Below are 12,508 nucleotides of genomic sequence, written 5' to 3' on the forward strand. Positions count from 1 at the left end.
TGGCTGAAGAATTGCAACATATACCTGGAGCTAACTCCGTAGATAATAAAACATATATATTTTAAAAAGATATGTGAATATATATATATATATATATATAGTAACAGTCAAAAGTTTGGACACACCTACTCATTCAAGGGTTTTTCTGTATTTTTCTAAATGTTCTACATTGTAGAATAATAGTGATGACATAAAACTATGAAATAACACATATGGAATCATGTAGTAACCAAAAATGTGTTAAACAAACCAAAATATATTTGATATTTGAGATTCTTCAAAGTAGACGTGGCAGGTAGCCTAGTGGTTAGAGCGTTGGGCAGGTTGCTGGATCGAATACCTGAGCTGACAAGGTAAAAATCCGGTGTTCTACCCACTATTCCCCGGTAGGCCGTGATTGTAAATAACAATTTGTTCTTAACTGACTTGCCTAGTTAAATAAAGGTTAAATAATACCATTTAAAAAATGACAGCTTTGCACAATCTTCTCTCAACCAGTTTCATGAGGTAGTCACCTGGAATGCTTTTTCAACAGTACCACTTATGCTGAGCACTTGTTGGCTGCTTTTCCTTCACTCTGCGGTCCAACTCATCCCAAACCATTTGGGTTGAGGTCGGGTGACTGTCACCTGATGCAGCACCATCCCTTTGCTTCTTGGTCAAATTGCCCTTACACAGCCTGGTGGTGTGTTTTAGGCCATTGTCCTGTTGATAGTCCCACTAAGGGCAAACCAGATGGGATGGCCAATCGCTGCAAAATGCTGGGGTAGCCATGCTGGTTAAGTGTGCCTTGAAATCTAAAATAAATCCCAGACAGTGTCACCAGCAAAGCACTCTCACACCTCTTCCTCCATGCTTCACGATGGGAACCACACATGCAGAGATCATCCGTTCACCTACTGTGCATCTCACAAGGACACGGAGGTTGGAACCAAAAATCTCAAATTTGGACTCATCAGACCAAAGGACAGATTTCCACCGATCTAAAGTCCAGTGCTTATGTTTCTTGGCCTAAGCAAGTCTCTTCTTATTATTGGTGTCCTTTAGTAGTGGTTTCTTTACAGCAATTCGACCATGAAGGCCTGATTCAAGCAGTCTCCTCCGAACAGTTAATGTTGAGATGTGTCTGTTACTTGAACTCTGTGAAGCATTTATTTGGGCTGCAATCTGAGATGCAGTCAATTGCTGATTTCTGAGACTGGTAACTCTAATGCACTTATCCTCTGCAGCAGAGGTAACTCTGGGTCTTCCTTTCCTGTGGCGGTCCTCATAGCGGTCCTCGTAGCGGTCCTCGTAGCGGTCCTCGTAGCGGTCCTCGTAGCGGTCCTCGTAGCGTTTGATGGGTTTTGCGACTCCACTTGAAAAAACGTATTGAAATTGAAATTTTCCAGATTGACTGACCTTGATGTCTTGAAGAAATTATGGACTGTTGTTTCTCTTTGCTTATTTGAGCTGGTCTTGCCATAATATGGACTTGGTCTTTTACCAAATAGGGCTATATTGTGTACCTTGTCACAACACAACTGACTGGCTCAAGCATATAAAGGAGGAAATCAATTCATTTAAATGCATTACAGGTGACTACCTCATGAAGCTGGTTGAGAGAATTCCAAGAGTGTGCAAAACTGTCATCAAGGCAAATGGGTGCTACTTTGAAGAATCTCAAATATAAAATATATTTGGATTTGTTTAACCCATTTTTGGTTACTACATGATTCCATATGTGTTATTTCATAGTGTTGATGTCTTCATTATTAATCTACAATGCAGATAACAGTAAAAATAAAGAAAAACCCTTGAATGAGTAGGTGTCCAAACTTTTGACTGGTACTGTATATATATATATTTACAAAAAATATATATACGGGGCATTGGAAATAATGCAGACAATTACATCGAAAGAAGCCACAATCTAGCTACAATATTAAAATTGATCTACCCCCTAAAAAAATAAACAATTTAAATAAATAGAAGAACACAGCCATAAAATGGCCTTACTGAAGAACTCCGTGATTTTACACCTGCATTGCTTGCTGTTTGGGGTTCTAGGCTGGGTTTCTGTACAGTACTTTGAGATATCAGCTGATGTACGAAGGGCTATATAAATACATGTGAATTGATTTGATTTTCAACGTGGCACTGTCATAGAATGCCACCTTTCAAACAAGTCAGTTCGTCAAATTTCTGCACTGCTAGAGCCGCCCCGGTCAACTGTAAGTGCTGTTATTGTGAAGTGGAAATGTCTAGGGGCAACAACGGCTCAGGCCATACAAGCTCACAGAATGGGACCAACGAGTGCTGAAGTGCGTAGTTCGTACAAAATTGTCTGTCCCCCTGTTGCAACACTCACTAACGAGTCAAATCAAATCAAATTTAATTCGTCATTGATTAGCAGATGTTAATGCGAGTGTAGCCAAACTACCTCTGGAAGCAATGTCAGCACAAGAACTGTTCGTGGGGAGCTTCATGAAATAGGTTTTTGATGGCCGAGCAGCCGCACACAAGTCTAAGATCACCCTGTGTAATGTCAAGAGTCGGCTGGAGTGGTTTAAAGCTCGCCGCCATTGGGGCAGTGGAAACGCGTTCTCTGGAGTGATGAATCACGCTTCACCATCTGTCAGTCTGACGGACAAATCTGGGCTTGGCGGATGCCAGGGGCACGCTATCTGCCCGAATGCAAAGTGCCAACTGTAAAGTTTGGTGGAGGAGGAATAATGGTCTTGGGCTGTTTTTCATGGTTCGGGTTAGGCCCCTTAGTTCCACTGAAGGGAAATCTTAACGGTACAGCATACAATGACATTCGAGACGATTCTGTGCTTCCAACTTTGTGGCAACAGTTTGGGGAAGGCCCATTCCCGTTTCAGCATGAGAATGCCACAGTGCACAACCCGAGGTCCATACAGAAATGCTTTGTCGAGATCGGTGTGGAAGAACTTGACTGGCCTGCACAGAGCCCGAACCTCAACCCCATCAAAACACTATGCGATGAATTGGATCGCCAAATGTAATCACCCAACATCAGTGCCCACCCTCACCAATGACCTTGCGGCTGAATGGAAGCAAGTCCTCGCAGGCATCTTCCTTCATCTAGTGGAAAGCCTTTCCAGAAGAGTGGATGGAGGCTGTTACAGCAACTTCATATTAATGCCCAGGGTTTTGGAATGAGATGTTCGACAAGCAACTTTTGGCCATGCAGTGTACGACACAATACAGAGAAGAGTACGAGATATTGTGGTAAATGACGAGGGGAAATTAGGAAAACATTAGCAGTTATTTCAGACCAGTGGAACATCTGTCAACTATACACCCAGGAGAGAAGGTAAGGGGAGTAACTACTGGGCATGGAGGAAGACACAGGGGAAGAGGGGACGGTCAGTAAGGCCAACCCACCGTTGATACAGCCAGCCTCATCGCTGAAGTCAGGACAGTCACGAACCCCGTTACACTGTTTGCTGCCATGAATACAGGATCCATCACCACACTGGAACTCATCTGGACGGCAGGTCAGCAGCGCTGTGGGAGATAGAACACACACACACACACACACACACACACACACACACACACACACACACACACACACACACACACACACACACACACACACACACACACACACACACACACACACACACACACACACACACACACACACACACACACACAGCGAGAGGGAGCGGGAGAGAGAGAGAGGAGGAGAAAGAGAGATAGAAGAGAGAGAGAAAAAAAGAAACACGGCGCAGACACACACACACAGACACACACACAGACACAGACAGACAGACACACACAGACAGACACACACACACACACAGACACACACACACACACAGACACACACACAGACACAGACAGACAGACACACACAGACAGACACACACACACACACAGACACACACACACAGACACACACACAGACACAGACAGACACACAGACACAGACAGACAGACACACACAGACAGACACACACACACAGACACAGACACACACACAGACACAGACAGACAGACACACACAGACAGACACACACACACACACACACAGACACACACACACACACACAGACACACACAGACACAGACAGACAGACACACACAGACACAGACACACACACACACACACACACACACACACACACACACACACACACACACACACACACACACACACACACACACAGACAGATTGCGTGAATTCAGCATCATCCAACATTTCTATCTCTCTAGAGATCCAACCCCAACTCAGTATCCTGTCAGAGATGGAATTACCCCAGTGGAAAAAGTGCGTGTTTCATCTTGGGTTTGGGCCAAAACGGAGTGCATTCCAATTCAGTAGTAATCCCTCATACATACAACTCCCCCTTCTCCCTGTTTCCCTCTGCACCAGAGAAATGCTGTGGAAATGAGAAGCTGGGAGGTATTTACTCACTGTCTGGGTAAAACACACACCCAGGACTGCCCTGCTTTGTTCTGTTGTTTGTGCTGTGTGTGTGTGTGTGTGTGTGTGTGTGTGTGTGTGTGTGTGTGTGTGTGTGTGTGTGTGTGTGTGTGTGTGTGTGTGTGTGTGTGTGTGTTGTACTAGCAGTAGTATAGGGAAGGTTTATTTTACCCATTCATCTCTTTAACTGCTGCTTTAATTATTCATGGGATGCACTTTGGAGATGTAACCTACACCAGAGGACAAGATGCGAGACGCACACACACACACGCGCGCGCGAGTACACACACACGCGCCAAAAAAGCCTCCCCACACTCTAACATAAACAAAGACCCCCTTGATGTTAAATCCAGCATAACCAGCGTAATCCTAGTGTATCATAACGTGCTGATGGTATCAGTCCAGCGATTGGGATCTGAGCTCAGCTCATAATAATACAATCTCGGGATGAACGGTGGCAGTCCGGGAGAAAGAAAAGGCAGGAACAGACTACAGAGATGAATGATTCTCCATTTCTCATTTACATCACTATAATACTGTCATACTGGAACCCCTCTCCCAGATCACACATCTCACCTCTGCATCTACTGTATAGAGTCTGCTAAAGGATTTAAGACAGATGCTTCTAAACAGTAGTGATCATGCCAACACAGCACTATGGGTACGGCACACACATTGTTTCTGGACCAGGCAGTATCACTTCTAAATGTACAGTAGCCATGATAGGACAATGCATAACGTTTTGATAATGCTATTGATTGGGATTATTAAGGCAGGTTTAATCAGGTTCCAACACCAAAATAATAAATAAATAAATAAATAAAAATAAGTGTGAAACCCCTGCATAGATCTGCTCTGATTCCGTCCTTGTCTTTATGATCGGTGTGTTATTATTGGGGCGGTCTCTGGGATTGAGAACAGGGTGTTACTCAGGGAGAGAGAGAGAGAGAGCCAGGTTGCGAATGCCCTCGCTCCCTCTCAAGGGCTCTCCAATCATCACACTGTTGCATGGCAACCAACTCAACTGATTGCCCTGGTGTTTCCAGCGTGGAGCTTATTATCACCGGGCAGCATAACAGAAGTTTCACCTTTGACCCCATAACATCCATGCATAACACGCAGGTTAGTGTTTCTCGTCATCAATCTTGCTCCGGAGGCAGCTCTACAGTGGTCACGAGCTAGCACAGCCACAAAGTAATACAAAAGCAAATGTTAGTGTTCATGGATTTTTATAATAGAGCCAATTTTGACTTTACAGCTGGCCCATCTAGCAGAAGGCGCTCAGTTTCGCCTCCAGGGCAAGATCCGTGACATTAAACGTCCACCTGCTGTGTACACAAACAGACAAGCAGGCACACACAGGCAAAAGTGCTAACACACACACACACACACACACACATGCCTATTCACTCACAAATCCATCCACATTTATTGATTGTACATTGACATAGTGATTTTTACATAGAAGTCTTTCTAAGCTAAATACCCCCTACAGAGAACAGACTATATACGTACAGTGCAGAGGAAAAGTCTTTGCCCTCTAAGATTTTCTCTGTTTTTGCATATTTTTTGTCACTCAATATTATCAGATCCTCAACCGAAGCCTAATAGTAGATAAAGGGAACCTGAGTGAATAAATGACACACAATTTTGATACCTATTTAATGTATTGCATTTAAGAAAAAAAAAAGAGTTATGCAAGACCCAATGACCCTGTGTGAAAAAGTAATTACACTCAATAACTGGTTGTTCCACCTTTAACTGCAATGTCCGCAGCAACACGTTTCTTGTAGTTGTTCATCAGTCTCTCCACATCGCTGTGGAGGAATTCTGTCACACTCTTCCGGGCAGAACTGCTTTAACTCAGCGACATTTGTGGGTTTTCGAGCATGAACTGCTCGTTTCAGGTCCTGCCACAACATCTCCATCGGGTTTAGGTTTGGACTTTGACTAGGCCATTTATAACCCTTTAAATGTGTTGCTTCTTAGCCATTCTGATGTAGACTTGCTTGTGTTTTGAATAACTGTCTTACTGCAGGACCCAGCTGCGCTTCGGCGTCAGCTCACGTACCGATGGCCTGACATTCTCCTTTAGAATAGAGAGCAGGATTCATGGTTCCTTCAATGGTGACAAGTCGTCCAGGTCCTGAGGCAGCGAAGCATCACTATATGATGTTCTTACCGTGGAATGCAGTGTTTGGTTTTTGCCAGACATAACGGGACGGATCTCGTCCAAAAGTTCCACTTTTGACTAATTTGTCCATATAACATTCTTCTATGATCATCCAGGTGCTTCCAGGCGCTTCCAGGTGCTTCCAGGCGCTTCCAGGTGCTTCCAGGCGGTCTCAGGTGCTTCCAGGCGCTTTCGAGTCTACTGTTTGGATGACATGGGCCCCGTTATGTCTGCTGAAAATCACGGCATTTCAAAGGGGCAATGACCTTTTCACACAGGGTCATTGGGTGTTGCGTAACATTACAAATGTGGTGGATTTTTTTTGTTCACTCAGTTCCCTTCATCTAATAGCAGGTTTTGGTTGATGATCTGATAACATTCAAAACATGCACGGAAATATGCAAGAATAGAGAAAATTAGAAGGGGGGCAAATCGTTTTTCTCACAGCCTTATATATGTACGGCCACATGTGCCTCCCCAGGTGATCCAACCGCAGATACAGTGGACGACTTACCGCAGTCAGCCTCATCCGACTTGTCCTTGCAGTCTGCGTCTCCGTCACATTTCCAGTTGAGGTGGACACACTCTCCACTGCCACACAGGAACTCCCCCTCGGGGCACCGGGGCTTCTGGGGCTCCGTCCGGCGACTACAGCGCTCCACAGACTCGTCAGACTTATCCCCGCAGTCCGGGTCGCCGTCGCAGCTCCACAGGTTCGGGATGCACTCCGAGTCGTTACAGCGGAACTCATGGGGGCCGCACGTTGGGGTGGAACACTTCTCCTCATCACTGCCATCCCCGCAGTCGTCGTCGCCGTCGCACACAAAGACGGGCGCCACGCATTTCCTGTTGCGGCACTGGAAGTCCTTGGCAGGGCAGGTCTTGGTGTCTGGAGGAAGGAGAGAGAAAACAGAGAGGAGGAGTGAGGGGGATGAGTTAGAGGTCTAAACACCAAAGAGTGTGATGTGATGACAGGATAGCAAGATAATAAAAAATAAAAAAAACATGAAGAGAAAACCATGATCTTTCACGCTCTAAATGGGCGGACCAGTAAGAAGGAAGAAATATTCGAACAGATTGCGTAACATAATGAGAGTGGGAGGCAAAAGGGTTAGCTGTAAGATCGCACACCGTACAGAGTATGAGAAAAGAGATGAGAAACGCAATCACAGTCTGGGTGCCTGGTCTGAACTACACCACCAGCCATGGAGCCTCTAGGGAACACAGAACACATACATCCGTGCTAAAGAAAGCTAGATTCTGTACTATACTGTATGTGTCTGAGAGAGAGAGAGAGAGAGAGAGAGAGAGAGAGAGAGAGAGAGAGAGAGAGAGAGAGAGAGAGAGACAGGCTCTGAAGGGAGTCTCTATAACCTCTCTGTGACTAGCTCTAACATCAACGATTTCCTGGCTGCCCAGTCAATCAATCAATCACATTTATTTATAAAGCCCTTCTTACATCAGCTGATGTCACACAGTGCTGTATACAGAAACTGAGCCTTAAACTCCCAAACAGCAAGCAATGCAAATGTAGAAGCAAGGTGGCTAGGAAAAACTCCTTAGAAAGGCAGGAACCTAGGAAGAAACCTAGAGAGGAACCAGACTATGAGGGGTGGCCAGTCCTCTTCTGGCTGTGCCAGGTGGAGATTATAACAGAACATGGCCAAGATGTTCAAACGTTCATAGATGACCAGCAGGGTCAAATAATAATAATCATAGTGGTTGTCGAGGGTGCAACAGGTCAGCACCTCAGGAGTAAATGTCAGTTGGCTTTTCATAGTAGATCATTCAGAGTTAGAGACAGCAGGTTCGGTGCGGTAGAGAGAGAGAGTCCAAAACAGCAGGTCCGGGACAAGGTGGCCTCATGCTTGGCCTTGGCTCTGTGTAGTGGCAGCACAGACTAAATTACTGTGTTAGTATGCAGTAGTAAGCGGCTGGCCCTGCCTTAATAGGGTCAGCTAAGCAAAAGGGAGAACTGGCCCGAGGAGCTGTGGAACAATTGAGTTCAATGGTGTTTTTTTATGTAGAGGATCGCTATGTAACGCTGTGTGGACACACTGTAATGAGGGAATCTATACACACACACAAGGTTAAACACATACACACGAAGGCATGGACGAATGCACGCAGACAAACGTTCACTCACAGAGGCACACACATACTGGCATAGCGCCAAACCACTCACACACAGGCAGTAATGTTAAGACACAACTAATGCTAAAACGGATGCAGGTGGCGTAATCTTCAATCGACAGGCTTACACTTACGACGCTCTGTAGCACACACACACACACACACACACACACACACACACACACACACACACACACAGCTGACTGGGAGTTGTTCACGGCTGATGGTGAAACGCCACTTTAGCCTTTACACCTGCCCAGGCTCGGTGGAGTTTGGTGTGTAACATCCACAGTGAAATACTCCAGCCGTCCTCAAAAGTTTCCGCACCGGACTGACCCCCAATGATTTATGTGTTGTGGGGAAAAGGGCATTCTTGTCCTGCAGTAGCACTTCACTTCCCTGTGTGTGTGTGTGTGTGTGTGTGTGTGTGTGTGTGTGTGTGTGTGTGTGTGTGTGTGTGTGTGTGTGTGTGTGTGTGTGTGTGTGTGTGTGTGTGTGTGTGTGTGTGCGTGCGTGCGTGCGTGCGTGCGTGCGTGTGTGTGTGTGTGTGTGATCCTCCTACCACCTCATTCTCTCCCTAACACCAGCTCCCACGCACTGCGCCACTGGGGCTAATTATAATAAGAGCCAATTGTATTTGCCGCTAACTTTGCGGCTGTATACTAATGATCTCCACTCCGATCAGAGTAATTCGAAGTCAACAAATAAACAAGAGGCAATTAGAGGTTCAGGTGTTTACCAGCCCCCCTCTCCCCCCTCCCTCCCTCCCTCCTCCGGTCTGTTTATTGACTGACAGTTGAGCAAGGAGAGATTTTAAATCAGGTTCAACTTAGCATGATTTTCATGCGGGTTCAGCTTTGATTGAGCGTTTTAAAATGTACAGATAAATGAAGTAAACACTGTGGATGCCATTTGTCTTGCAAGAACAACTCTATGAACGCCTCTCTTATACCTGGTATCATATTATATACTGGCTTTACAGTCGCATCTCACTCTCTGACAAATCCTCCACCAAGCACCTGAGCTGAGCTGAAGAGAATAGATGAAAAGCTCTTTCTCTGGCCAGTAAGAGAGCTGGGTCAGAAGGGTTATGTTTGCTGTAAACAGCGGTGGAGGGAGATTATTGTCTGAGCTTGGCTCCCAATGGGGATAGTTAGTGGGACAACCGTCTGCTAAGACACTGGAACCTGACTGGATTCTGACTGTCTGACATTAGATCTGTCTGAGATCAGATCTGTCTGAGATCAGATCTGTCTGAGATCAGATCTGTCTGAGATCAGATCTAGTCTGAGAGACCAGGGTGCGACTGGAACTCCAGTAGGGAATGTGGCTTTTATTAGCCAATCAGGAACATCATGTGATGCACATAGTTTTGGCAAAAAAGAGCTGATCTTATCGAGACCAATTAGTGAAAAAAAATTCCGAATTGGGTTGCCTGTCTAAACGCAGCCATAGTAACAGAAACACACAACCACCCACTCACCCAAAATGGTGTGGCATATGGCCCGAATATCATATCATACATCTCTGATGAGATCCAGGTACTGTACCTCCGCTCCACTCCCAGACCAGGGCCATCCCCACAGAGGATCAGTAAAGAGGTCAGAGAGATTTAAACCCGTAGGATGGGATACTATGGGGGAGCAGAAGAGAGAGTATCAGAGAGAAAAGAGAGAGGAGAGGCGACACAGGCCCTAGAGGGGAAAGACTGTCTTCCACCTCAGGCTAATATATTCACCCGCTGGCCTAGTGCTGGCCTAGTGCTGGCCTAGTGCTGGCCTAGTGCTGGCCTAGTGCTGGCCTAGTGCTGGACAGGTAATAGATGGATATGAAGATAAGACTGATCACATTGACCTTGTGTTAAGGAGAGACCTTGGAACCCAATGGGGTTCTCTGGTTTATAGCCTTAAAGTCTGGCTCTAATGGTCCTTACAGAAAACCAACAGCACAGTCGGGAATACCAATCTATGTCGCCATAGGAGTTATCAATACAACAAATCAATACTAATGGAATAGTGCGCTGGTGCCGTGCTGACATCCAGGGCATTATCATATCCTGCGGAATAATTCTATTGTCAAGAGCCTCTCGATACGGCCCGGTGTATTGAGCCATTGTTTTGCAAAAGCTGTGAGTCACCTTAATATCATTAAAGCAGTGTGGATCAGAGAGATGTGTCCCCGGGGGACACCCCCTGTTTAGCCACCCAAATGGCTCCCTATTCCCTATAAAGTGTACTACTTTGGTCAAAAGTAGTGCACGATATAGGGAATAGGGTGCCATTTGGGACAACAAAAAAACAAAAGTCTGTATCTGTAACAAAACACATCGATGATGTACAGCTCCCCTCATCGGAGATGTCAGCCAGCTCACTTAGTGGGCTAAAGACTGGAGCTTTGGGTTGGGGGATGGAAGAGGAGGGATACAGATGTTACTGATGTAGCCATGCACATGTGAACTGCTGACAGGAGGGCCAGAGGGGCCTGTTTACAGTATCTGAAAGATATGCTTTCTTTGTGTGTGTGTGTGTGTGTGTGTGTGTGTGTGTGTGTGTGTGTGTGTGTGTGTGTGTGTGTGTGTGTGTGTGTGTGTGTGTGTGTGTGTGTGTGTGTGTGTGTGTGTGTGTGTGTGTGTAGACGTCAGTCATCCGTTCTCTAGAGTACCAGGGAGAGAGTTTATCAGTGGTTTGACTACATTAGGCTGGAGCTCACAGACAGAGACGGAGGCAGGCAGGCAGACAGGCAGACAGGCAGACAGGCAGACAGGCAGACAGGCAGACAGGCAGACAGGCAGGCAGGCAGACAGGCAGACAGGCAGACTCAGACTCTCGAGATGGTAGACCTACTGTACAAGATACCTCAAGATTCCTCAATACGATAAAATAGAAAACAATCAGTGAGAAGAGAATCAGAGTACATCTATTAAAGGTCCAATGCAATATCAAATCATTCGTGGGTAACAAAGCTTACTGTGATTGTTTTCAATTAAAGTGGTCAAAAAGTAACAGAAATAACGTCTTAGCAAAGAGCAATTTCGCAAGCAATCATTTGTCTAGGACACTCTGGGAGTGGTCTGAGTGGGGAGGGGAAAGTTGAAAACAAGCGGTTATTGGCAGAGGTTTGGAACTCTCTTTCTTATTGGTCTAGGAACTCATTTACCGCTTTACTGTGATGTCACCAGGCAGGCCAAAACTCAAAACAGGCTGCAGTTTTAGGGGCTCTTTTCAAACAGCTCTCACATTATCATTATCATTATCATACATTTTACAATCGTTATTCCAACCTCACAGTATGGAAATGGATAGAGTGTTGTGTGGAAATAGAGTCAACAAAAGTGTTGACTGCACTGGGCCTTTAAGTCTGTACCTTTCCAAGAGAGGGGAGTCGGTAGGCAGTGACATGGCATGAGATGATCACACGACAGGATAAGATAGGGTTGTGACAGTTTAGCCACCCTGTCGCTGCACGGCAATTGGAAGAGATGAACCTCTGACCTCTGGGTGTCTTTTAAGATGAATTCCAAATCAGTGACGGTCTTATCAAATGCTATTGAAATTGGCGGTTGGTTTTGAAATTAACCGTAGCTGCAGTAAACCCCCCTCCCCAAGAGACATGTAGGATGTCTGCTCTACTGGAGTAAAGAACAGACTAATCTCAGGGTGTCTCAGTGCAGTCGGTCTCTCTGCCTGTCTGTCTAGAAGGAAAGCCTGGGGGAGCCTAGGTAAATGGCAGCTCAGAAGGAAATAGCAGAATATCACCAGGAAACA

General features: G+C 45.7%; 1 protein-coding gene across 5 annotated transcripts in view; it reads right to left on the bottom strand.

The window, feature by feature from the left end:
• LOC118358625 (low-density lipoprotein receptor-related protein 8-like) overlaps positions 1-12,508 on the bottom strand; it is a 277,435-nt gene that overhangs the window by 72,921 nt on the left and 192,006 nt on the right. For all 5 annotated transcript variants that reach the window (XM_052480114.1, XM_052480113.1, XM_052480115.1 and 2 more), the window contains 2 exons: positions 7,126-7,500; positions 3,391-3,513 (listed from right to left, as the gene is read on the bottom strand). In XM_052480114.1, coding sequence (XP_052336074.1) covers positions 3,391-3,513; positions 7,126-7,500 — 498 coding nt within the window. The remainder of the gene's footprint in view (positions 1-3,390; positions 3,514-7,125; positions 7,501-12,508) is intronic.

Source organism: Oncorhynchus keta, chromosome 26 (assembly GCF_023373465.1).
Source record: "Oncorhynchus keta strain PuntledgeMale-10-30-2019 chromosome 26, Oket_V2, whole genome shotgun sequence".
In the NCBI taxonomy this organism is placed as follows: Eukaryota; Metazoa; Chordata; class Actinopteri; order Salmoniformes; family Salmonidae; genus Oncorhynchus; species Oncorhynchus keta.